General features: G+C 33.7%; 1 protein-coding gene across 1 annotated transcript in view; it reads right to left on the reverse strand.

Moving 5' to 3' along the window:
- The window catches only part of PHIP (pleckstrin homology domain interacting protein), a 112,729-nt gene that overhangs the window by 80,005 nt on the left and 5,276 nt on the right, over positions 1-27,448 (reverse strand). Inside the window, exons 2-9 of the mRNA XM_012646080.1 lie at positions 12,485-12,706; positions 12,068-12,168; positions 7,814-7,884; positions 6,188-6,288; positions 6,058-6,098; positions 5,211-5,309; positions 4,265-4,418; positions 3,693-3,827 (exon numbers count right to left, since the gene is read on the reverse strand). Coding sequence (XP_012501534.1) covers positions 3,693-3,827; positions 4,265-4,418; positions 5,211-5,309; positions 6,058-6,098; positions 6,188-6,288; positions 7,814-7,884; positions 12,068-12,168; positions 12,485-12,706 — 924 coding nt within the window. The remainder of the gene's footprint in view (positions 1-3,692; positions 3,828-4,264; positions 4,419-5,210; positions 5,310-6,057; positions 6,099-6,187; positions 6,289-7,813; positions 7,885-12,067; positions 12,169-12,484; positions 12,707-27,448) is intronic.

A 27,448-nucleotide genomic window follows, 5' to 3' on the forward strand; every position in this document is an offset into this window, starting at 1 on the left:
TCCCAATTCCCAAATTCAAAACTTTTAATTTGTTCACAAATTTAGATGGTCCTAATATAAAGTATAAGAAATTTTAAAAAGTATAACTTATGGCTTGATACAGAAAAAAATCAGAATATTTATCTGAACAATGACTATGACTATCAGTACAATATTAAAATATTAATGTCTTATAATCAGATATTTAGAACTTATTAAAATGTAATGACTATAATATCAGACAGGCATTTAAAAATTCAACTTTTCACTTGAAAGGCTTTATAATGATATAGGATTTTTGACTATGTCTAAAATTTCAAAAAAAAATTTAATTTTCCCAACAGGTAAGAAAAGTACAGTAAAATGTTGATTAATATAAAATACTGAATTATCTGTTATATACTTTCTATTATCTTTCACAAAGGTATTATGAATTTCAAATGGAAAATTCAGTTATTATTTTAAAAACAGTGACCATTATTAAAACAGTATTTTCAAAATACCCTTGACAAAAACCGGTATTTGAAAAAATCTGTATTTATAATTTTTGTTCTTTTAAAAGTATAGTTTATATTCCTTATTTTCTAGCTGTAGGCAGAATGGTGAATTTACTTATTTTATAAGCTTCAATTTTAACACTCACATGAAATATTACTTGAATCTTAGTAATACTTAATCTAACCTTTCACCATTTCTAGTCAAAAATGGAGCAGCCCACTAGAATTATTCATCTTCAACTCCTTCAAGGCACACTAGGTCCTCCACATTATGCTCAAAAAATATTTACTAGGCTGGGTATGGTGGCTCACGCCTGTAACCCTAGCATTTTGAGACGTCAAGGGGGGAGGATTGGTTGAGCCGAGGAGTTCGAGACCAGTCTGAGCTCGAGACCAGTCTGAGCAAGAGCGACACCCCATCTCTACTAAAAACAGGAAAATTAGCCGGTTGTGGTGGCACGCGCCTGTAGTCTCAGCTACTCGGGAGGCTGAGGCAGGAGGATCTCTTAAGCCCAGGAGTTCAAGGCTGCAGTGAGCTATGATTGTGCTACTGCACTCTACCCCAGGCAACAGAGCAAGACTCTATCTCAAAAAAAAAAAAAAAAAAATTTACTAAACTGAACTGGTGATTACTACTACAGTTTAACATCAGGGACTGAATTTGTACATAAACAAATTTTATGGTACTTTAACAACTCAAAAACGTACTGATTAGCTACACAGAGCCAAACAGCTATTATATAACTGTAGCCAAAAGTCAACATTCATGACAACAAACAGTGAGAACACAAGCCCTCCCTCAAATTGTTTTTCTTTATTTTCTTAATAGCAATGTTGGATACTTTATCTTCCGTCTGCCCATAAAGAAAACAAGCAATGAATGTACAAAAGAGTGAAGAGCAAAAAGTAAGGCACTTAGATAACTTATAAATTAAGAGACAGGAAAAAAAACATCATCAAGTTAAAGAGTAAGTTCTCGAAAGATCCACTCAGAGTTAATATCATTATGAAAACACTTTCCCCCTGGACATATCACTAACTGGGTATAGCTGGAAGTTAGTTAGCCAATGACACTGAGAAAAGTTCAAAAAACCAACCATGACTAGATTAGAAGACATTAGCAAAAGACAGAAAACATGGGTGTAAGCACCAAGTGCCCATATATAATAGCTGTGTGACCTAGGTAAACCTGGGCAAAGCACTTCATCTCTGTAATGTACAGTTTCTCCATTCATAAAACCAGGAGTAAAATCTTCCCTAATTGCCAGGTTTTTATAAGACCCAAATGAGATAAAATATGTGGAAGCATTTTGGAAACCATTAAAAATCATACAAAAAAATTAAAGGTAGTATCTTTATTTTAATGAGATAAAAGGTAGCTCATTTTACCTTTTTTTTTTAAATGCAGGATATATTTTTTATCCTTTTTAGCTTTTTTTTTTTTTTTACAGTTTGAAATTCTGTGGATACCATCAAAGTCTACTTATTACATAAATTTGCTTTTTCTGCCCTTTAGAAGTTTTTCTACCTCTTATCCATAGAAAGAACAGGAAAAATATCCCCATCTAAAACTTATTAAACAATAAATAATTTTTAAGGAAGGTAACTAATCCCTTCACTAATTTCAAAAAGTATACAATATATTATGGCTGACTTCTATTCCTGGTTACATCACTAATTTGTTATGGTCTAAGAGCAAATCACTTAAATCTCACGGTGCTACAGTTTTTATCTCTACTGAAAAGGTGGAATATTAGTGTGACCAACTTACCTGATATGGGAAAATTCACCTTTACAACTGAAAGGTGAAAGCAGTATTGAATTATGAGAGAAAAGTTTCCCTCCAAACACTCTACCAACACAATAATGCCCTTTGAAAATTTGAAAGTACTAAATGAAGCCACTAATATACGTATAACCCACAAATTGTTTTCTTTTGAAGCTATAAAGACAAATTAGAAATGACTAATTTCCTTATTCAACAGAGATATTACAAAAAGGAGCAAACCAGAAACACAATGATAGAAAAAGAGAGAACGAAAAATTCTTTACCAGCATATTTATGGATTTGTTTATTAAGAAATCTCCCCTATACAATCACAAAGGAATTCCATTCATCACTAAAAATTGTACACCAAATAATTAACAGTTTTTTTTTTTAAAAACTGAGGATTTTACAAACCTTATTTCTTACCTTATGCACCCTAAGGCATAGCTATAGAGACAGTTAAAGTTATTTCCTTCACTAAAAAAATTTCGTTTTATCTTCTGCTTACTCACTAGGTAGAAATAACTTTACTGTGATTATCAATCAAGCATACTATCACTTTCACGTAACGTTCCAACAAGCCATATTTCACAAATGATTGTTTTGTGAAATAATTTGTTTTCCTAAACAATTTTGATCACACAATTGTACTGTTTTATGTACTACAAAGGTTTCTACAGTTGATTTATTTTTTAAAAATCTAAACATGGGGAACTAGTGGAAATATTGTTTTTTCCCCCTTTCTTTGTTTAAAGGTACTCCTAATATACAGAAAGCAGTTTTTTTTAATGTGATTATATAAACTATAGTATCCGAGGAGCCCTTTATACGTCATACAGTGGTTAGAGAAGAGTAGAAACACTGCTTGGTAAGCTGTATGACATATAACAATTGTAATTCAAATGCTCAGCAAAATATGCTAAAATCTACATAAGAAACAAAATTTGGAGGGAAAAGAGCATAAACTCAAATAATTATTTAATATACTACAATGTGACCAAAGCAAGAAATGTCTGATCCTTTGGCTTTAATTTTAAAATCAGTGTACTTGAATCAAATTCTGTTGCACTAGAGGACTGCTAATGAAATACAATAATACATTGTAAGTATTTATTTATAATTTCTTCTCATGGTTTTCCAAATATTTTTTCTTCTCTATACCATATCTTCATACTTGTGAATTTGTGGTCAAAGTTTCACTGCTAAAATTAACAAAACTAAACCTGTTATCACAATATACAGGCATTGTAATATGCACAATTCATTTTCTTTTAAATTTAGAACCTTAATAAAGGTGTGGAATAAATACTTCTTAATTGGTGGAAATTTAAAATCAAAATAATGTATGAACCAATTTTTAAATGAATTTCCTTTGTGATATGCAGAGTACCTTTGTCAAAAAGTCCCCAAATCTTTAACAGCTATAAAATGAAGAGACTGGTAATTACCATATTGAAGTAAGATCGAATTTTGACTCCTCGTGCCAGATCCCACACTATCACGTTTCCATCATGACCGGCGGAAAAGAGAACTCTAGGATCAAATGGGTGTGGCTCAAGAACAAATACCTCATCTTCATGACCCTGAAATATTTTTAAAGTTAAAGGATTATAAACATTAACAAAAAAGAAAAACAAAACAGAATGAAAAACCAATATGGAACCATTTCTAGAAATGGAGTTTTAAAAATTATTAAATTGGCAAAAATCTTCAAATTTGTCAATGTACAGTAATAATGAAACTGACCTAGTATCACTACCCAGGGCTTTGCTATCATTTAGTGAGACATGAGAATACTACTAATGGATCTCTATATATCAAGAAACAGCAAGCATCTACAATGTATTTCCAAGGCAAACCTGTTTAACTGCCTTTTTACATTATTCCCAATCTCCCACAAAGCCCTGTTACCCTGGCAAATAAGAGTTTTTAGCCAATATAAAAAACTGTATTCCTCAATGAACATATTCCATTCATCTGCTTCAGTTATAACAAAATAAAAATTAGTCTTTTTTCTCACCATTAGGACATGAATGAGTTGACCAGTGTAAGAATTCCAAACTTTCAGAGTCATGTTATTAACTGCAGTTATAACTGTATTGTCATGTCGATCCCAAGCTACCATAGTTACTTTCATTTTTGTGATTTTATCTTCCATTCCTTGAAGGTTTTGACTGAAAGTGAAGAAGGCAGTATTTGTTTATACATTGATGTTATTAAAATACTGGTATAACGAAAACCGAAATATATTTTCTCATAATTTATATTTATTAACATAGATAACAATCGCTCAACAGTAATTGAAAACAGTGTGAATCAACACAGAATAATGGCAAAAATCACTGCACTGAGGATATCCAGAATTTCCAGGAATCTAGCACTCCTAAGCCATTAGTAACAGATGATTTGGGGTAAATATCACTGCTATAACCCCATCTAGATCCAGAAACTCTATGCCACAGTGCCCACTCTCCACCTTTACTGTTGCTGTCATCCCTTGCTGACTGCTCTGTTCTCCCATTCATCTGAGATTAACTATACACAAAAACAAGTAGCAAAAAATGACAAAATATTAAAACCAAAATTACAGTTACAACATGTGATATAATTTATGTTGGCTGGAGAAAACCACTGGATATATATCATCATCCATCTGTGATAGATTAAACATCATAGTATGTTCTGGTTTCTGAAAAAAACATTAAAAGTTACAACTATTTTTACAGAACTAGTATCATCCCCTTAACAAAACAGAACTAAAAAAAAATTAATGCAGCATGTCTTCTTATATATGGCAATGAATCATTTTATAAAAATCAACACCGCTCACAATAGCACCTCCGGTTAATGCAGGAAAGTAATAATTTTAACATGGTATATGATTCTATAGGCTAAGAGTCACTCCAACCTGCAACATAACATACTTTAAAATGATTTATAGCTGTATTTCAAATTTGATCTCTTACCCTGCTGGACGAGTAGCCATATCCAACAAAATGCTCTTCCATTCTCTTCGTTTAAATTGCCAAATACGTGCTGTCCCATCACGACTCCCACTTACAAACCTATATTAAAAGGAGTCCAATCCCCAAAGAAAAATCACATGCTTTACCAGAATGTACTTTTCCTAGAGTTTTGTTTTAAAAAGACAGCATTCATCTTTATTTACACAGCATTCTAACACAATAAAGATTAGCTTCTTAGACAGTCTCTATAAATTCAAGACCTTCTGAAACTTCATGGGTTTTAAAAATTTTATATACAAATGTGCTAATGTTCACGGCTAGGTCTCAAAAATAACATTAAAAAGTAATTCAAGGTCACTATTTACTACCCTAGAAATAGAATCGATATTTTCCAATGGAAAAATATTGATTTTCCTCTCAATATTAAATATCTTGACTTGTTCTATTCAAAGTACCTAGAAATAGCTTTATTTCCTTTATAATAAGAACATGGGAAAATTTACATAATATCATTTATCCTCAATAAACAGGTCTGTTTCAAATATTATGATATATTTCTAATCTCGAACAAGCTTCTCCACACTTTGATACATGCAGGGAATATACAGGGCATGTAAAAAGTCTTAAAATTACTAAAAGTGTTCAAATATACTGACACTATTACAAATAAGACATATAAACATGTCTTTACATGTATGTGAAGGCTATATTCACTTTTAAGTACACCTGGTCAAGATCTTTATCTTAGGTGATTATTCCCTATATAACTCTAAATAAAATCTGACTATAAGAATTGTATTTTATAATTTTAAAATCAGAATTAAACAAATAAAAATAAATATTTTACCTGTTACTAGTGTTGGAAAACTGGATACTGTCAACTTTGTCCTATATATAAATAAACGAAAAAGATGCTGAATATAAACTGTTAGACTCATTTAAATTATACTCATCTAATTCCTTTCACCAATACTTACAGTATGAAATTCCAATTCTGATATTTTCTCTGGCTGACCTGATCCAAAAAAATAAACTCTAATTATATGATCTGTGCTTCCAGTGGCCAAAAACATTCCACCTATGAAGAGTAACAGCAAACATTTATGAGTAAACACAACTTCAAAATCTCTGAGAATTAGATAATAAAATGCAAGCAAAATTATAATATATACTGAAGTAATATTTTACTCTAAAACCATTCATATTTATCCTAAATATATAATACATCTAACCGGAATTTAAGAAAGAAGTTTGCTATTATAGCTTTGACTAAGTTGAATTTTTTAATATTTACAGAAGTAAAGCCTTGCTCTAAAAATAGTTTCACTAAGTGATTACATAATCTTACTATGTTAAAATTATCAGTCATCTTTACTAGAAAACATGTCTCTCTCTAACGCTGCTGAAATCGTTCTCTTGTCCTATGTCTCATGTGTCAAAATCATATCAAAATCTTAACGGTCAACTCTCTCAGTTGTAAAGGCCCAACTTGCCTTTACAAACTTGGCCATCGAATGAGCCTGCTCTCCTCTGAACTCATCTAAGACTTTGTCTTGTAGTATATACATTCTACCTTGCATTACTGTTATTAGTATATGCAATTTACTCCCTTCGTGACAGTAACACTCCTCCACAGTGTTGAAAACAGTGTTTGTATATAATAAAATATTTAAGTACTTTTGCTAAATGATCTACCCACTGAACCCTTAAAAAAAAAAATCAAATTATCTTTGAAAGAGGAGCATAAATTCAAATTATTCTGAATGTATGTATAGTGCCTATATTTGTGTATATTATTACTAGAAGGAACACTGAATTCATGGCAGTAGCACTGGAAATCTAGACATCAGAAAATGAAGATTGTTTAGATATTAATAAATACAGCAAAAACAGACTCACTTCATCAGTTTGCTATCCTTTATCTCAGGTCATACTGCTACCCAAAATTATGAAATGAATAGACAAAAGTAAAATAGAAAGTAAAGGTGGGAGGAACAGATATTAGGAACATTACATATTGGATATATTACTGTTTCTTTTAATTTTCTTATCAATTCATTTCAAAGATCCGGATAATTTGTTTAAAAAAAACCCTAAAATTCATTCCAAATGCTGCTGCATAAATTCAAAACAAAATGGAATATTACCAGTGCTATACAGCTGCTTTTAAAGAGCAAATAAGAACGATCTGGAACAAATTAACTAATAAAGATTAAGAAATATCAAATTTATTTTACTTAACTATGGGACACCTCCAAAATCCAAGAAAACGTAAACCAGATCTAAAATACCTTTCTTACAATGAGACAACTTTTCATTTTTTAAAAGTCTATTTTCAAACTATTTATTCTCTCCTACTAGAGCATTATGGTCTTCTTAAAGAAAAATATTAGTCATGTGACTAACATAAACTAAACTTCAGAATAGTTGAAATATTTCTAAGTTAAATTTATAATCATTCTTGGTTACTTATTAGCTCTGACATATGTATAAGAACATGATTTATAATACAATAGTAAATATTTTCCTAAGTTTTATGTGTGCCACTGGAAGCTTTCTAATACACAACTTTAAGTGCAAAATTAGAGGGAAAAAAATCTTACCGGCACTAAAAGAAGAACAGATCATTTGAACTCCAGGCCGAGGGCGCTCTGTAAATTTTGCAGGTCTTGGACTACGATATAAAAAATAAACAATTAAAAATATCCTAAGGAGACCAGTAACACCATAAATAAGCTATTTCAAAAAATAATCACAGAAGGACAAAATTAAATACGAAGCAACATATGGTACCCTTCCTAAAAACAACTTAGAAATCATTATGTGTCATAAATCAACAGATAGACTGTAGAAATTCTAGATACAGATTTCACAGGAGCTCCTGACTATACGACAATCCACACATGGAATAATCCCAAAGTCACTGTTACTCTAGACATGTAGTTATTAGTTAACACTCACTTCTAATCAAATTTAACAAGATCTCAGTTTTTATACAGAACACAGCAATAGTAACATAGAAATATATAAGGAATAGCTATTTGTAAATATGAACATACTAGCTAAATGGGCGCTGCCTCTGTGGCTTATGTATACCATCAATAACTGAACTTTTTCAGTATTAGATATTGTTAATTAAGCTTCTCCCTTCTGCTTACTTTCTAATGTGACAAAATATGTCCTCTAAGACTCCAAAAGGAAGAGTGTTACACTTATTCTAATGAAAATCTGAAGGCTAATCTGACTCTTATGTCAACTATAATGCTCCTTCAAAATAGTGATCTATAGAAAACAAGTTACACTCAATTATATTTACATTAATTGTATAACTGTATTACAGATTATATGTTTTATATTACTACTAGTGACATTAAATGTTTAATGTTATAATCAACCATATTAGAGAAAAAGTATAAATTTTAGTCATACCAGCTCCAATACATTTAATGTGTATGTAATGCTCCAATACACTGAATATGTTTGGAAGCCCTGCTTACTATACATTTTGACCTATTTTTTTTCACACTATTAGAGGAAATGCAAAAATATTTAGAGCCTTAAGCCTGAGTGTACTATATAACTTTCAGAGTCCATAGCAATCAAACGTAGAGTGGTTTCAGTTTTGTGATCATTTAGTGAAAAACTGTATAGATCAAATATATCTGATCAATTATATATTCTGAGCAATGAGAATTGTCTTTCTTACTAATACAGAACATAAAAAATAATTGTTATAAATTTTAAAAATTAATAAATCTGCAATTTTAAATTGGTATTTATAATAAAGTGTAATATTAACAAGCTCTCATCCAGCTAAGCAAAATAGATATTTATTAAAACATTCCTAAAACCTAAACATTTATTCAGAGCAAAATTAACTGTAATTTAGGTAAATTAATCTGAATTATGAAGGCAACTAAATGCACTACTTTCATTAATATCATCTGGATTCTAGCTGCTCTAGTTTTTTGTTAATTTTTGACAACTGCTCATATAAGTGTCAGGCAAACATTTACTTGGAACTCATTACCAGAATATGTAAATGGTCCTACACATTGCCATTTCAAAACAGATTTTGTTTTATATTTTTAAAGAGAAAAAACAAATAAGCAGGTACAATAATTTATTTTTAAATGCACATTTGAAGAAATATTTTAAAGGAGGGCCTTGAACTCAGACACAGCTCAGTTTCCAGCTCTGCCGCCTTAGGCAAGTTAACATTTCTACACCTGTCTCTTCATCTGTAAAATGGGGGTTAACAATAGAACCTATCTCAGAGTTGCTAGGAGAATTAAACAAGTTTAATCCATGTAAAGTGTTTACTACAGTGCCCAAAATGTTCAATAAATATTAGTATTTTAATTAGGTTCAACAAGTTCTAGACAGTCCATCAGTGAATAACTGCTATTTAGTTTGGTACATGGTAAGACGGGCTCCTGATGGTATACTTCCTAGTAGTATTCAAATCCTGGCTCCACCATGACCTCCTAATTATGTAACCTGCTGTGCCCCAGGTTTTGCCCCAGGGATAATAATTATTATACCTTTCTCATAGGGTTGTTATAAGGATTAATGAGATAAATGTAAAGTGCTTAGTACTAGCTTGGCAGACTAAGTGCTTAATAAAAATTTGTAATCATCATTATCTGCATATTTTACGATTCCTATTCTTCTTATACCTAGTATAAATATGCTTAGACAGGTTCCTCCTACCCAGAAATCTCTTGAGCTAGCTTCTGTTTCACCCAGCTATTCAGATTACTAAGCAGCATCTTTACTGGTGGGCACTGGTACCATATATATAAACCCTATGTAAATCAAGAGATTTGATTTCCCGAAGTTGATTCTTTCAATTAATGTAGATAGTTGGGTTTCTGAAGTCATTTCCCAAGATTATACAAAAGCATTACAGCTCAATACAATTTTTGCCTTTGATTATCAATTAAAGCTTATGTGACATAATTACAGTAACAATCTATGCCGTGCCAATCTTTTGGGCAGTTATCAACTATTTGTAAAATGGATTACTCTTATTTTTATGTCTGAACTCTAAACTTAGAAATTTTAAGGAACAATTATAATAGCAAATAGAAAAGAATACTACTTGTAAATAACCAGAAAAAACTTTAATGTCCCAAAGTAAGAAAATCACTAAGCAAAGCATGTAACAACTCAGTAGAATATAATGCAAGCTATTAAAATTAATATAAATGACTATGATAAAATGTTAAGAAAAAATCAACAGAAAATTATACACATCTCCCTAATTATATCTACATTCATGGGGAAAGAAATATCATCTTAGGATAGTTGGTTACATGTGATTCTACATAAAGGTTCTGCGAAAAATCATTTATATGGAAAAACTCACTTCTCAAGCATCCAGAAACATGAAATATTACGGTACCTAGCAATGTAATCCTTAAGAAGCACAAACAAGGTGAGAGTTTAATTTTGTAAAATACTTTTTATTCCTATCCTGATTTGAAGATTGCTAATCACTTTTTCTTCTCTGAGAAATTAAGACAGGAAAGGATAAAGTTATCCCGATCAGGTTCACAGGAGGTAAAAATATGCAAAGGAAAGCAATTAACTAACAATTAACTATTGCTATTGTCTATACACATCAGTAAAATATTTCAACTTTTATTTAAATATCTACAGAAAGCCTTTAAATATTAAGAATGCAACTGAAGTAAAATCAACTTACTTTGCCAAAGGATGTTTTTGATCACAATCTTTTTTAAAAATATTATTTTCAAATGAAAGATAGTTTCATTACATTACTCAAGCCATGACCCCTTAATGCCCTGCCATAAGAACCACTCTACAGGAATGTTCATACACAGAAGTTTAAGAACCATGCCTCCCATTAGAAACAATTATTTAAACATTACTATTTTAAAATAACAAAGGCATACATAAATTATTTTATTAAATAACTCAACTTGGGTTGATAATTTATAAACACAAGTCAGAGACAATTATTGAGATATATGTTATGATCTGAATGACTTTCTACCCTTAGAGTGGTGGAAATAGCCATTTCAACACTGCGATCACTGGGTACACTACTTCTCTATCCAAAGACTGCCTATGGGGCAAATACAGTACTTCCTCTCCCCACTACATCCACTCAAGAGACAAAATGTAGAAAGCACAGGACCAAAAAGGCAGGGAAGTGCTCTAGTCCTGGCCTCGTCAATTTTTTAAAAAATTATTTTAACTATGGGAAAGTCATTTAGCTTTTCTTTACCTCAGTGTCCTTAATCAAAAGATAATACTCTCCAGCCAACTTGTTTTGATTAACCAAGATACCAATATAGGTGAAAGCACAATTGCAAAATGCTATTATGAGAAGGTGAGGGGATGACACATCTATGTACCTTGGTGTAGTTTAGTGAAACTTTAATGATTCTGTTTTCCTAAGTTTCCCTGGATCTACAAGAATATCTAAAGTATATAAATTGAATAATGTAAAAGATTAAAATTATTCTAAATAATAGTGTTAGGATCTCTTACGATTATGTTCTCGGCACCAAAAGGAGCTAGTGAGACAAAACTATGCAGCAGACAGAAATGAGTGGTAATAAATCAGGTATATTCTGAAGGAAAGAGATAGGACTAAGACAAAGATAAGAGAAAAAAGAAACACATGTTAACATCAGAAAACTTTTCTTTCAAGCATAAAAAAGGAGGAGGCCTAAAAATAAAAGAGGTCAGTAAAGAGCCAAAAAAGAATTTCTATTGTTTACTCAAGGAGAAATAGTAAATTTATTCCTATTGTTGACTACTTTATACTTTTGCCATGTCAATCATTAAACACATTTATTCTATGAAATAAAATAGCAACTGACTTTATTTTAAGGGTTCCAGCATCCCAGAGCCAAAAACAAATAGTGCCATCTGCCCCAGTAGAAGACAGATATCTCTTTGAGCCACTGCACAATGGTGAGAACTGAAAAACAATCACAGGGGGAAAAAAATCTTTACAGAAAGAATGACACAGTCCAAATAATAAAATCCACTTTTTGCTATACTAATAGCAACTAACAGTTAGAAAACACCCAGAATTGGATCAAGGTCATTACTACAATGTATTTAAAGTCTACATATTTATAAAGAAAGCAGAAATATGTCTTTGTTTTAATTGACCTTATATACTAGATTATAAAAAATGACTTCTTAAAATTTAAATTATAACCAAAAGTGACTTTATAAAATTTACTTTAAATTATAACCAAAAAGAATTTTATAGGGATTAAAACAATTACCTGTAATGATGTAATAGACGCACTGTGGCCCTGAAGAACAGCCAAAGGTGCACAAGTTCGAAGACACCAGACTCGGATCATTTTATCACAACTTCCAGCTGCTATCATGGTATTCTCATAGTTTACAGCCATGTCTGATATTTCAGCAGCATGTCCTCTTAAAGTAGCTAATAATCTCCCATCGTCTGTTGCCCAGATTTTTACAAGGCAGTCATCAGAACCCTTAAAATAAGAATGGATACTAGAATTAACCCTATAAACTGTAATTCAAGTTCTTAACACTGATAAATCATATCTCTTATGTCCACTTCCCAACAATAGTTTTAAGTACTAAAAAGTGTTAAATACATGTGCTAGAACTTTGTTCTATACAAAACTCTTTATTAAATTAAATCATTTATTTATAAAGAATGCCTGTGTGCCCATCCAACAAACAAGACAAGCAGGAAGCTGGTGATAATTAACATTTACCTCTGGTCCCCACCTACCATTCAAAGTAACCTCTGTCTGCAATCTTGTGAAAGAATTTGTTCTTCTGAAGTAATAAAACAAAACTTTAATTGCAAAGCAAATGTAATATACATTGGTGACTAACACTATGTTATTTTGTTATATAAAACTAAAAGTAAGCTAATTTGTGACTTTGTCCCAGGAAGCTAAAAACATAATATGTTAAGAGTTTCCTATCACTGATCTTCAGCTAAAAACATCACCTAAAACCAATTAGAAAAAATAATTAATCTTATCTGTATGAAGTCAATACAAATACATGAATTACTTGTTTACTCTGCTGCAGTAGCATAAGTTCAGAAAGAAATTGTAAAGGATACAGAGTCTCCTATGAATACTTATATTAAGAAATAAACATTCCCATTTTATATAGTTGACATAGAGATTAGAATTTCCAAACCTTATTATAAAATTTTTTAATATACGTAAAAGTAAAAAGAATGTTATTAACATATATCATCTCCCAAGTTCAAAACTTACCAATATTTTTGTCACATTTTCTAGTTTTTAACATAAAATCAAAATAGGAAACAAATACTTGCAAAATTACTCAATGTTTTGCAGGACATAGTTTTACTAAGATTTCATATTAGAATTCTTTATGACCTTCCAATCTAATTCTTAAAAAAAAACACCTTTATATCTGACATTACGAAGTACTCAGAGGACCTACAAAGGCAAATATGGACAAGTTTTTTGCTTCATACTGACAATAAAGGTAACACACAAATGATCACAATATTAACAGAATGTTAAATGCTATTATCTTAAACCAGACTCTGCCAACACTACCTAAAATGTTCCCCAATTAACTATAAAACCAGTTCTTCAGATTGAGCTTTGAAGCAAATTAGATCGGTTACCAAGCACTGACTAACAAAACTTAACTGTGGTAAATTATCCACATTAAAATCCAGTATTCTCATCACATACACTTAATCTCAGCTTCTTCATCTATAAAATAAGGTTAAATTGGATGATATCTAAGGTTCACTATACCTCTAAAATTCAGTGATTCGAGCATTCATTTATCCATTTGCCTTGCAATTAAAGGACACACCAACCAGTTAGATACACAGTGGCGATGAGATACAAAGACACAGTATTCCTGTCCTTGGGAAGCAAGACAGAAGACTGTAACATGTCCTAAGTGTTATACTGTTAATAAGCTGAGATTCAAACAAAGGAGCAGTCTGTTTTTCCTGAGAGATGGAGAAGTAGAGTCTGAAAAGAACCCAGAGCAGTGATGCTTGCACAGTCTTATGCAAGAAGTGGTAAAATGTAGTAGCTTAAAGCACAGACTCTAGGGTCAAATGCCTGAATTCATGACCTGGCAAGTCACCCACTTTCTAGCTGTATGACCTTGGACATGTTACATATACTTCCTGTGACTCAGTTTTCTCATCTTATGGATTGGTGCAAAGACTAAATGAGTAAATGAGGATGAACTCAGTGCCTGATGCATGGTAAAATCTATATGCTACCTATTAGGTCATTAACTATGATGTGTTGGATTTCTTTAAGTACTAAGTTTGACAGCTGATATCACTGACATTTTCACTTTGACCCTTCTTACATTATTTTTATTGTGAAGGTACATCCTCCTTAGTCTTTCAAATGCATGCTTTTTGGCTTGTGATTATCTTTAAAATTTTTTTAGAGCAATTTTTGTGAAACCATGGGTAAGTCAAAAATTTGTGTTATTTTTGAGTGTAAGTTCCCACCGTGGAACCAATGCTGCACAGACAGCTTGAAATATCAGCAAAGTGTTTATGTGGCTAATGAGTGTACAGTATGTGGATGGTTCCAGAAGTTCCATTCTGGTGATTTTAATTTTGAAAATGAGCCACGTGGGCGACCTGAGACCAAGGTTTGATTATGAGGAGCTGAAAGCCATAGTGGAAGCGAATCCATCTCAACCTACACATGAATTGGCAGCAAGGTTTGATGTTACTATTCCAATAATATTGGACCATTTGAAACAAATAGGCAAGGTAAAGCACCTGGATAGATGGGTATGGCATGAATTAAATGAGCATCAGAAGCTTGCCTTTCTTTGCTGTCATGACATAAAGGCAAAACATTTCTACACTGTATTGTTATGTGTGATGAAAAACGGATTCTTTTTGACAATCACAAGTATTAGGCACAATGGTTGGATAAAGATGAAGTGCTGAAACACAGTCCAAAACCAAATATTTCATCAAAAAAAGCTAATGGTGCCTATTTGGTGGTCTAGCACTGATATTATCCTCTACAGCTTCATGAGACTTGGTCAATCCATTATAGTGGATGTCTACTGCACCCAATTGGATGAAATGATGAGGATGCTTGCGATTAAGCAGCCGAGATTGGTCAACAGAGACAGGCCAATCCTCTTGCAAGACCACATGTTGCAAAAAACAACGCTGTTCAAACTACAGAGAGGCTGGACTTGGAATCGTTCTGTCATCCACCATATTCACCAGACCCTGCACCAACTGACCAACACTTCTTCCAGGCTTTGGACCACTTCTCGCAAGGAAACTTATTCAATTCTCAACAAGCTGTGGAAAATGCCTTTCGTGATTTCATCGCCACTCGCTGCTGGCATAAACAAGCTACCATTAAAGATGGCAAAACTATGTTAATAGTTTAGGCTCATACTTTGATTAATTGTACTGCTTCTTGTTTGAGATGTAATAAACTAAACTTTCAATTCAAAATCAGACATTTCCAGTTAATGACCTAATACTATCGCCGCTTTTCTTGGTAGTAGTATTCTCATTATTTTAATCACAAACTTATTTTTTTAAAACAAACATTCAAAATATCATATATAGAGAAAAGTATATTTAAAGGCATGAAAAAGTAGAACAATGTGAGACATTCAAGAAACTGTAAGTAATCTGCAAAGTTATTTAGAGTGTGAGGTAAAGGTATGAAAATGAATAGGAAAAAATTGTGAAGAATCTTTTACAGTATACTAAGGAATATGGTATGTAATGAGGAAGACTGAAGCATATCAAGCAGGTAAGAATCAAGATCAGATTTGTGTTTTCCAAATATCATCCTGGCATCAGTGTGACTTAGGCTATAAAGTAGAAGACTACTTGCAAGTTGTTAAAATAGTGCAGGCAAGAGAGAATGAGTGGCAAAACTGAGATTATTACATCATAAGAGAAAGATCAAAAAAGACGGTTACAATAGCTGTTTCTGGAATAAAAGGGATAAGGAGTATATCATTGATTATCTGTAGGAAGCAGAGAAAAAGCTGTAGCAGACTATGATTTCCAGAAAGCTGGTCTACAATACCACCTGGCACATAGGAAGTACACTGGGGATTTGTTGAATAAGAAATGGCTTTACAGCATTCATTTTGACTAAAGTTCTCTAAATTCCACAAAGTGAATCAATTTATTCACTACATTTGCTTATCTTACTTCCAAAAATTAAGGCAATATTTGGTTTTGATCTGCATTCAAGTACTAAAATAGAATTTTAAGCATGGTATGTAGGTAGACTATATGACAGAAGTAACATCATGACATCTTATTATGCTTCATAATACTGATATAATTTTTTTCTTATGAATCTGAATAAGAGTTTGCTTTGCATTCTACTATAGAATGCATTTCATGTATTTTTCATGATGACAAACAAAAAGCAACACAGCCTTTGACCAAAATCTCAGCTTTAATGAAAGGAACAGTAGCAATCTATGATCAAAAGTCAGCCTCCAGTGACTTTTTATCAATTAAAATCTAAGGCCAGGTGTGATGGCTCACGCCAGTAATCCCAGCACTTCGGGTAGCTGAGGTGGGAGGATCACTGGAGGCCAGGAGTTCAAGACCAGCCTGGGCAACATAGCAAGACCTTGTCTCTAAAAAAATTTAAAAATTAGCTGGGCATGGTGGCGTACACTTGCAGTCCTAGCTACTACTCGGGAGGCTGAGGCAGGAAGATAACTTGAGCCCAGGAGTTCAGGATTACAGTAAGCTATGACTGTGTCACTGTACTCCAGCCTGGGCAATAAAGCGACACCCAAACTCTTCTAAAAAATTTTAAAAAACCCCAAATACAAAAACAAACAAAAAAACACACACACAAAAAAACCTAACAAGAAGTCCTACTATATTCCTACTGGGTATATTATTTAGTAATCTTACCAATTTATTATTACTTTATAATTTTGCTCTATTTAGACAAGTGCTAAAAACAAAAAACACTGCATATTCTCCCTCAAGTGTGTATAATCCCAATTAATCTTTCTTTTCTTCCATCAAATTGCAGGAGAGAAATTTTGGACTGCCTTTTTAGGGAAATCTGACTCCATTATCCTCTTCCATGAGCTATAGAAGTTCACTGCCCCTACCCTCATCTTCACCCCTCAGACCACTAGGAAAATTTCAAACAGAACTCTTAGCATCCTTAAGCAATTGCTATAATCATGCATCGTTACTTGTCATCATTAATGTATCTTTATGGTAATTTGAAACTAAAGATAATATGAGCACAAAGTCAACTGAGTTCTTTTAAAACGACTATAAGAAATACAGATATGTAAAAAATAATTGAAAGGACTGCAGAAGAAAAATTAAAGTTATTGGGAAAGTCCTTTTTAAAAGCACTATAAATGTGTTTTAAATGAACAAGGAAGCATGAATTAAAAACTGTTAAAAATTTTTTTTAAAAAGACCAAAATGTCAAATTAAAATGTGAACTTTCCACAAGCCTACGTCCAGCTCCCCAAATGTTACAAAGGTCAATAAGCCAATGAGTAGGACATTATAGTTTTTAATCAAAGAAAATCAAACTGTTTAGAGTTATGGATATCAAAAAAAAACAATGTTGTATCAAGGTGAAAGGGGCAATATCAACAACATAGGATACATCTCTTCTAAGATGTATGAAGGAGAAAGAAATAGGGTAGAGACAGAGCACTCAATGATTGTAAACTTAGCAAAAACAAAGCAAATATCTAAGGATTATTTCCTAAAAGGGGGAGAGGGAAGAAACAAAAGAATGAACCAAGACAGTGAAGAAAGTTGGGAAAAGCAGTGCAATAAAAGCAGTAAGAAAAGAGGAAAAACTCTGTAAGCAACAGTAAAAGACCTACTAAATTTAATTACCATGATTTTAGAAACACCTCAACTGACATGGTTTTGCTCAGCAAAGTTCCAATGCCCAGGGGAAAACAAAGTAGTAATTTATTTTCAATAACATCTAGATGTTGCTGCTAAGGCTGGGGACAGGCAAACTAAGAAAAGTTGGGAGTAGAAAGTATAAGTGAAAAGAAGAAATTAGGCTGGAAGATAATAGAGGGTTTTAAATGACTGTTAGGAAGCTTGGATTTAAGCTGGTAAAGTAGCCACTAGAGAATTTTTTTTTTTAAAAGGCTGATCAAGTGAAGCAGTGCGAGGTCACTAGAGAATTTTAAGCAGACAAGATATAGTCACTATAGTATTGTAGCCAGACCTTGGTAGTGTTTATGTGGGTAACAGATCTCAATCTAAAAAAAAAGGTCTAAAAAGAGATAGAGATTCTAGGTGTTATCAGCCTAGGTAGCAGCTGAAACAATGATAGTAGGTAAGATTGCCAAGAAAAAGCATTTAAGGTAGCCTTTTATCTTGAAAACTATGAATGGGTTTTTAAAAAATCAACGAGCTGCATACAAAATTGAAAATGATTTTTATAATTTATTTTTAAATCAAATTATTAAGCTAGTGTTTAATCCCAAGCAAACATAAGAAAGCAAGGGATCACTACTTTCACTTTTCAGTAACATAAAATTGTCATAATTACTGTGAAAGAGTGCTCATTAATAAATTATCCTTTGTCTAGCTACATCAAATCTAGCATAAGCTGGAAAAATCACAACAGAAAGGTTGTATAGCTTTTAGCTTACCAAAATTCCCAAACAAAATGAGACACCAAATTTACATGGATGAAGTCAAGGAAGCTAAGACAAGACAGTACATCTCTATTTTTCCTGAAAATACAACAGCATAGGTATTATTTGTGAGAAGATGTGCTGAGAAAGGGTAGGAATTAAACAAAACTTAGACGTGCTTGAACCAAAGAATTTGGCTGGAAGTACCCTACAAATGTGCTTATTTTACTGCCATACCTGAAAAAGCAAAACACACTACGATTGAAAAAAAGTGGCCTTAAAATAGTTGATATTCTCTTCACGTTAGGACAGAGGAAGAAAATGGCATCAGACATTTGCTCTGGAATCACTGTTATTTCTTTGACTACTTTTAAATACAGTATGGAGGTAGTGGTACCAATGACTTTTCCTTCCAGCACACAACTGGATCTCTTACTACAAGTTATTCTTATTTTTTATATACCCAAAAAAGTTCCATTTTTTTAAATCCTTTTGGAAACTGCAATGTTTCTTCAACATAAAAAGATTAAGACACAAAATTCAGACAAACAACAAAAACAAATACAGTCACAGCTCCGAGATATTTCAGGTTTGGTTCCAGATCACCACAATAAAGCGAATATGGCAATAAAGCAAATCACACAATCTTCTGGTTTCTAGTGCATATAAACATTATGTTTACACTACTCTGCAGTCTACTGAGTGTACAGTAGCACTGTCTTTAAAAAACGTACATACATTAATTAAAAAATACTTTATTGCTAGGCATAGTGGCTCCTGCCTGTAATCCCAGCTACTTGGGAGGCTGAGGAAGAAAGATCACTTGAGGGCAAAAGTTTGAGACCAGACTGAACAACACAGCAAGATCCTATCCCTAAAAATTTTTTGAACATTAGCCAGGCATGGTGGCACATTCCTGTAGTTTCAGCTACTCTGGAGGCTGAGGCAGGAGCATCACTGGAGCCCAGGAGTTTGAGGCTGCTGACAGATATGATCATGCCAGTGCATGCCAGGTTGGGGAAAAGATGAGAACTCATCTCACAAAAATCACAAAACTTTATAGCTAAAAAAGGTAATGATGGGAGCCTTCATTAAGTCATAGTCTTTTTGCTGGTAAATGGTCTTGTCTTGATGTTGATGGCTGCTGACTGATCAGAGCGGTGATTGCTGAAGGGTGAGGTGGCTGTGGCAATTTTTTAAAATAAGACAACAACGTAGTTTGCCACATTGATTCTTCTTTTAATGAAAAATTTCTCTGCAGCATGTGACGCTGTTTGATAGCATTTTACCCCGTATAGAACTTCTTTCAAAATTGGAAGGCAGTCCTCTCAAACTCTGCTGCTGCTTCATCAACTAAGTTTATGTAAGTCTACATTCTTTGTTGTCACTTCAACAATATTCATAGCATCTTCAGGAGATTTCATCTCAAGAAACCACTTTCTTTGCTCATCCCTAAGAACCAACTCCCCCTGCATTCAAGTTTTATCATGAGATTGTAGCAATTCAGTCACATCTTCAGGTTCCACTTCTAATTCTAGTTCTCTTGCTATTTCTACCACATCTGCACTGACTTCCTCCACTGAAGTCGTGAACTCTCAAAGTCATCCAAGAAGGTTAAAATGAACCTCTTCCAAACTCCTGTAAAGGCTGATATTTTAACCTCCCACCATGAATCACAAATGTTCTTAATGGTAACTAGAACAGTGAATCCTTTCCAGAAGGTTTTCAATTTATGTTGCCCAAATCCATCAGAGGAATCACGATCTACAACCTTACAAATGTATTTCTTAATTAGACTTGAAAGTCAAAACTACTAATTAATTCATGGGATAAAGAATGGATGTTGTATTAGCAGGCATGAAAACAACATTAATCTCCTTATACGTCTCCATCAGAGTTCTTGGGTGACCACATGCTTTATCAATGAGTAATAATATTTTGATATGAATCTTTTTTTCTAAGAAGTACGTCTCAACGGTGGGCTTAAAGTATTCAGTAACCATGCTGTAAACACTATGTTACCATCCAGGCTTTGTTGTTCTAGTGATAGAACACAAAGTAGACTTAGCATAATTCTAAAGGGCCCTATAAATTTTTAGAATGGTATATGAGCACTGGCTTCATCTTCCAATCACCAGCTAAATTAGACCCCAGCAAGAATTAGCCTGTTCTTTGAAGCTTGGAAGCCAGGCATTGATTTCTCCTCTGTAGCTACGAAAGTCCTAGATGGCATCTTCTTCCAATATAAGGCTATTTCCTCTACACTGAAAATCTATTGTTTAGTGTAGCTATTTTTCAATGATCTTAGCTAGATCTTCTGGATAACTTCCTGTAGCTTCTCCATCAACACTTGCTGTTTTACCTTGCACTTTTATGTAACAGAGACGAGACGGCTTCTATCCTTAAACCTCATGAACCAATCTCTGTTAGCTTCCCAACTTTTCTTCTGCAGCTTCTCACCTCTCTCAGCCTCCGCATAATTGAAGAGTTAGGGCCTTGCTCTGGATTAGACTTTGGCTTAAGGAAATGTTGTGGCTGGTTTGGTCTTCTATCTAGCTACTAAAACTTTCTCCTTATCAGAAATAAGTCTCTTTCACTTTCTCATCATTCGTGTGTTCACTGCAGTGGCACATTTAATTTCTTTCAAGAACTTTTCCTTTGCATTCACAACTCTTTGATGCAAGAAGCCTAGCTTTTAGCCTGTCTCAGCTTTCAACATGCCTTCCTCACTAAGCTTAATCATTTCTAGCTTTTGATTTAAAGTGAGAGATGTGCAACTCTTCCTTTTATTCGAACACTTAGAGGTCACTGTAGAGTTATTAATTGGCCTAATTTCCTTATTGTTGTGTCTCAGGGAATAGAAAGGCCTGACAAAGAGAGAGATGGGGGAAAGGCCAGTAGATAGAGCAGTCAGAACACATAATGACATTCGTTATGTTTGCCATCTTATATGGACATGGTTCATGGCACCCCAACACAATTACAACACTAACATCAACAATCACTGCTCACAGATCACCATAACAGATATAACGAAAAAGCTAGATTACAAGAATTACCAAAATGTGACAGAGAGACATGAAGTGAGCATGTTATTAGAAAAAATGGTGCCAACAGACCTGCTCAACTCAGCATTGCCATAAACATTCAATTTGTATAAAATGTAGTATTTTGCAAAGCACAATACAGCAAAGCACAATATTAATAAAACAAGGTATGGCTATACTAGCATTTTTCATAAATAAAGCCCAGGCAATGTCTAGTAACACATTTGGTTTTACTATTCAGATGAAGAAAAGTTGCACAGGTTTTTGTGACATAGCTTTTTCCTTTGTTAGGACTTTGGTATTAAAATTCTCCTCAAAATCCAGAAAATATACCCTAAGTACTGACATGAAAACCTCATGAAACAACTTCAGACACAAGGTCATGAATCACTTAAATTCAATGCAAAAACCAAACCAAACTTAAAGTCTATATCCACAAATTTTAATGATTTAAACAGTTTCTGGAAGTTTAAGTTTCAAAGGGCTTATCTGAACTATTTATGTATGTATTTACATATTTATTTATTTAAAGGAAAGCTAAATTTCAGAACCACTTGATAGAGTTCTTTTTGGCATGGCTTATTCAGTAGCTATTCTGACTATATAAACAAAATATATTTTCCTATATAAGGCCCAGCAGTCAATTAGGAATGTATTATAAAACTAACAGAAGATTAGAGGTGACAACTATGTAAACTAATGATAAAGTAATTTACAGGAAGCAGCTATAAATGACAATGTTTGATTTTCTGCAGGCAGAAAACTGTATACATTTAGAAACAGGTTACTTCTGCTTAAATTTAAATTAAAATTAAAAAATTAACATGTATACCTGTAAGCCCTTCCCTAAAAGTGAAGTATCAATTATGTAGACCAAAGATTACTACTTTGACATGCAAATAAAATAATGTGATATTTAGCTGAAAATATCTTAGAGAATTTGGTGACCCTTTAAAGCCTACTGTTAACCTGATAGACTCAACAAAAAGAATTCTAATTTCTCTTATAGCTACTTCATAGCTTTATGAGTCAGGAATCTCACCTCTTGCCATTAGAATAAACAGTAGAAATGAATGTCAAAACGACATGTATACTGTCATGCATACTACAACTTCATTTTCTTATTCAAGCTAAAAAGCAACCTGTTCTTCAGGCAGAACTAAAAATTGCTTATAATTTAAATTTAGTTCAATTTTTTTCAAGAAGAGGCCACTGACTTTCCTACAAATCTATCAGAACTGTGTTTCATTTCCCTCACAAATTAGCCTAAACTTCAGTGTCAATCATTTCAAAACATGCCCAATTTTCTTGTCTCCTTGTCCATCTATACCACCAATGACCAACCTTTTATAAAGCAAACCATCATTTGCTCTGATCCTACTGCCAGGATGCCAAGTACCATCATGGTAAAGAATATAAGCACATTAATTCTGCAACATTACAAATTTATGAATCCCCTATTTACTTGGGATGCTAAGCCTAATCAGTAATCTTTTTTTCTAACTGGTCCCTATTTAATACTCTTTTCTATTTCCAGGCTTTATTACTCACCTCTAGTACCCAATTCCATTGCTTAACAAAGACTCTCACCAGATAAAATATTTCATATTGATAAGTAGAATCTCTTGATTGTGGACATAATTAACTATCTTTCTAAGCAAGCCATATTAATGGCTATTTTTATACATACCACCTTCATCTACTCATCTGCCTTTAAAAATCATTGCATATCAATAATCTCCTCTCATATCTTCACATTTGCTCTCTTAGTTCCTTCTCCTTAACCAATATAGCTTCCTTTAAATTACCACACTCTGGCTCTCCTGTTCATTACTACCAAACACACTGAATGCCCACTATTGCTTCTGTACAACCTCCTATGTGTTTTTAAAAAATAATTTGAACTTCGATTACACAATTTTCAAGAATAGTACAAATGCCTTCCATATCCCCATCAGCCAGATTCATCAATTCTTAAAAATTCATATCTTTTGTTTCATCAGCACCTCTCTTCCCTCCCTCTCTCTCAATATAACAAACACATCCACGTACACACTTACCACTGTTACCATTATCTTTTTCTTAAGAGCAGGCTGCTGACTCGATACCCCATTACCTCTAAATAAAATCAGTATATATTTCTCTAAAACAAGAATACCTGCCTACATAATTTGGGAAATCAATATTAATAACACTACCATTCAATCTGTAGGCTCCATTTAAATTTTGTCAACAATGTTCTTTTTCTTTTTTGGCCCAGGACCCCACATAGCTAAAAACATTACATTTAATTGTCATGTCTTGTCAGGTTCCTTCAATCCGCAATATTTTCTCAGGCTTTGTCTTTCACATCTTCAGCTGTCTGTAAAAAAAAATATAGACCTTGGGATGACCCAGAACCTGGGTCTGTTGAATGTTTCTTCGTGACCAGATCTAGGTTATTGTCTCTGCAGGAATCTCACAAAAGAGTGCTGTGTTTTTCTCAGGGCACCACCTTAGAGAACACACAATATCAACCCATTCCGCCACTAGTGAAATTAACCTGGTCACGTTAGTGTTTCCAAGGTTTCTCCCCAGGAAAGTTGCAATTTTTCCTTTTTGAATTGATTAGTGTCTTTTGGAGATATATTGCAAATTTACACCAAGATCTTCAAACCAAGATCCTCTACCAGCTTCTATTTGCTAACAAAGAAATCAGCTACAAGAATATTTTGGAGACAATTCCAGGTAAAGGAAATAAACTAGCATAAAGACTCTAAGCCATAAATAGGCTCTGCAAGTTTGAAGTAGAGGAAAAGATCAGTGTAACTGAAGCACAATACAAAAAGAGTTATTTATCTTACAGACTTCGTATGCACCAAATACGTACGCAGACTCTCCCAAGAAATTCTAAGTTTCCTTCAAAAAAGGACCTTATTTATTTTTATATCTCTAATTGACTACTTGATTCGTTCATCATTTGTTGTATGCTGACTGTATGCACCAGATACTCTGCAAGGCACTACAGATCTAAAAAGTATAAGAAAAAGTCTTTGCTATTAATAAGCCCACAATAGGAAAGCAGACATCTAAACAAATCCATCCCAACATAGTAGGGAAATACAATATAATAGAAGCAAAAAGTTCAGTGCTAGTACTCCAAATTCAGAAGAAAATCACTGTAATAGTCAAGCTTTTTGAAAATTTCAGTCTACATTAAATGTACTCAATTTTTCAATACCCATTCCCTCCTCAGTGCACTGCAATCTCATTCCTATCCCTAACATTAACATAAAACATTTTTTGTCAAGGTTATTATCTTATTCTGTTGAGGCTATAACGAAACACCTTAGATGTGGTAATTTAGAAACAATAGAAGTTTATTGCTCACAGTTCTGGAAGCTGGGAAGTCTAAGACCAAGGTGCCATCAGATTTGGTGTCTAGTAAAAGATCTCTTTCTGCTTCACAGATAGCACCTTCTGGCTATGTCCTCACATGGCACAAGGGGCAAACAAGCTCCCTTGGGCCTCTTTTATAACGACACTAATCCCATTAATGAGGGCTCTGTCCTCATGACCTAATCATCTCCCAAAGGCCTCGCCTCTCAGTAAGACCACACTGGGAATTAGATTTCAGCATAAGAATTCTGGGAGAGACAAAAACATTCAGACCATTCAAGATCAGCATGAGCAAGAGCGAGACCCCATCTCTACTAAAAACAGAAAAATTAGTTGGGTGCTGCGGTATGCACCTGTAGTACCAGCTACTCGGAAGGCTGAGGCAGGAGAATCACTTGAGCCCAGAGGTTTGAGGTTGCAGTGAGCTACAATGACACCACTACACTCTACCCGGGCGACAGAGCAAGACTCTGTCTCAAGAAAAAAAAAAAACATTCAGACCATAGCAGTCATCAGTGACCTTGCCAAATCCAAAAGATGTCTTTTAGTCCTAATTTTACTTTAGGTGTCCATGTTTCAGTAGTAATTTTACTGTAGGTTTCCATTTTTTATGAAATGTTCATCTCCTTGCTTTTAACATACCACGTCTGGTTTGGTTTTTCTCTGGTCCCTCAGGCTGCTTCTCACTCTTAATTATTGACTATTCTTTTGTCTGCTTTAAAAGCTGAAGTTTCCACCTTCTTACATTACACACATACAAGGTAATATATCCATTTCCATACTGAATGATTCCTAAGCTAAATCTTCTTGCCTAGATCTCTCTCCTGAGTTCCCACAGCCTACTGGGCATTGCTATTTGGGCTTTTCACAAAGATATCTCATGTCCCACCTTCTCCCCTTAAATTCCTACCACAGTAAATGACAGGACTTTCTAAATAACACCAGTTAAAAACATGTCATCCCATAGTCTTCCATCTTACTCCCTCCCTACATACAAATCAGTCTCTCGAGTCTTAGAAATCCTATTTTTAATCTGTTAATTCCATTCCTACTTCTGTGACTCTGTTCAAGCCCTGATGATTTCCTTCACGGATCACTGCCTTTTCACCAATTTCCCTGTATATATACTTGATTTCAATCCATCTTCTACAATAATGCCAAAGGGACCATTAAAAAGAGAAAAGCTATTCATTCTTCTATCTAAATCCATCGTTCATTAACTCTCCATACTTAGCAGGTTACAAAAGGATCTTGAATATTTTGTCCCCCACCAACATCTCTAGCACTTGCTTAATGATGAGTCACGTTTATTCTATACCATATCCAATAATATTGCATGTTACATTCTCCCAAAGTTTATAAATGCCTTTCCCTAATTCAGCAATATCCAAATCAACTCAGCTGAGGTATTACTTCTCACTAATTTCCCTTACCATTTCTTACCACAAGGTTGGATTAGGTACCTCTCTCCTCTGATACCTCTCAGTGTCTTGTACACCCTCTGTCAAGGCTACCACATTGCATCAATATTGTCTGTCTGCCATCTCTAAAGGCTCCAAGAACAGATGCGACTTCTTTCAATTCTATATTCCAAGTTCTCAGGACAGTGGCTGGCTCATAAAAGACTCTGAAGTTCATTAAAGGAATGCATAAACTCATACTCTTCATTATACCCTACTATACTGATGGAAATATTTTATGCTCCTTCATTTTAATTTGAACTGAAGAGAGATATTTCACATTTCTGATAAGGAGAGGAAAACCCTGCTTTTTACATAGTACTCAAAGTACTTTTGTATTATGAGTGCTGGGAATTCATCAGCTCGACTTTTCTTTGGTAAGTATTATTTAAGGCAATGATTCTGAAACTAAGTAAAAACATTAAAAGGCTAAGAGAGAATCACAGAACAAAACCTGACCTGGTAATTATACTACCTCCTTCCTTGGGTTTTTCTAATTATTCCACTAAGAAAGCATCCATTATTAAAATATTATAGCGCATGGCCGGGCGTGGTGGCTCACGTCTGTAATCCCAGCACTCCGGGAGGCCAAGGTGGGCGGATTCTTTGAGCTCAGGAGTTCAAAACCAGCCTGAGCAAGAGCGAGACCCCGTCTCTACTAAAAATAGAAAGAAATTAATCGGACAGCTAAAAATAT

This window comes from Propithecus coquereli, unplaced genomic scaffold, assembly GCF_000956105.1.
Source record: "Propithecus coquereli isolate 6110/MARCELLA unplaced genomic scaffold, Pcoq_1.0 Scaffold24, whole genome shotgun sequence".
NCBI classification, from domain to species: Eukaryota; Metazoa; Chordata; class Mammalia; order Primates; family Indriidae; genus Propithecus; species Propithecus coquereli.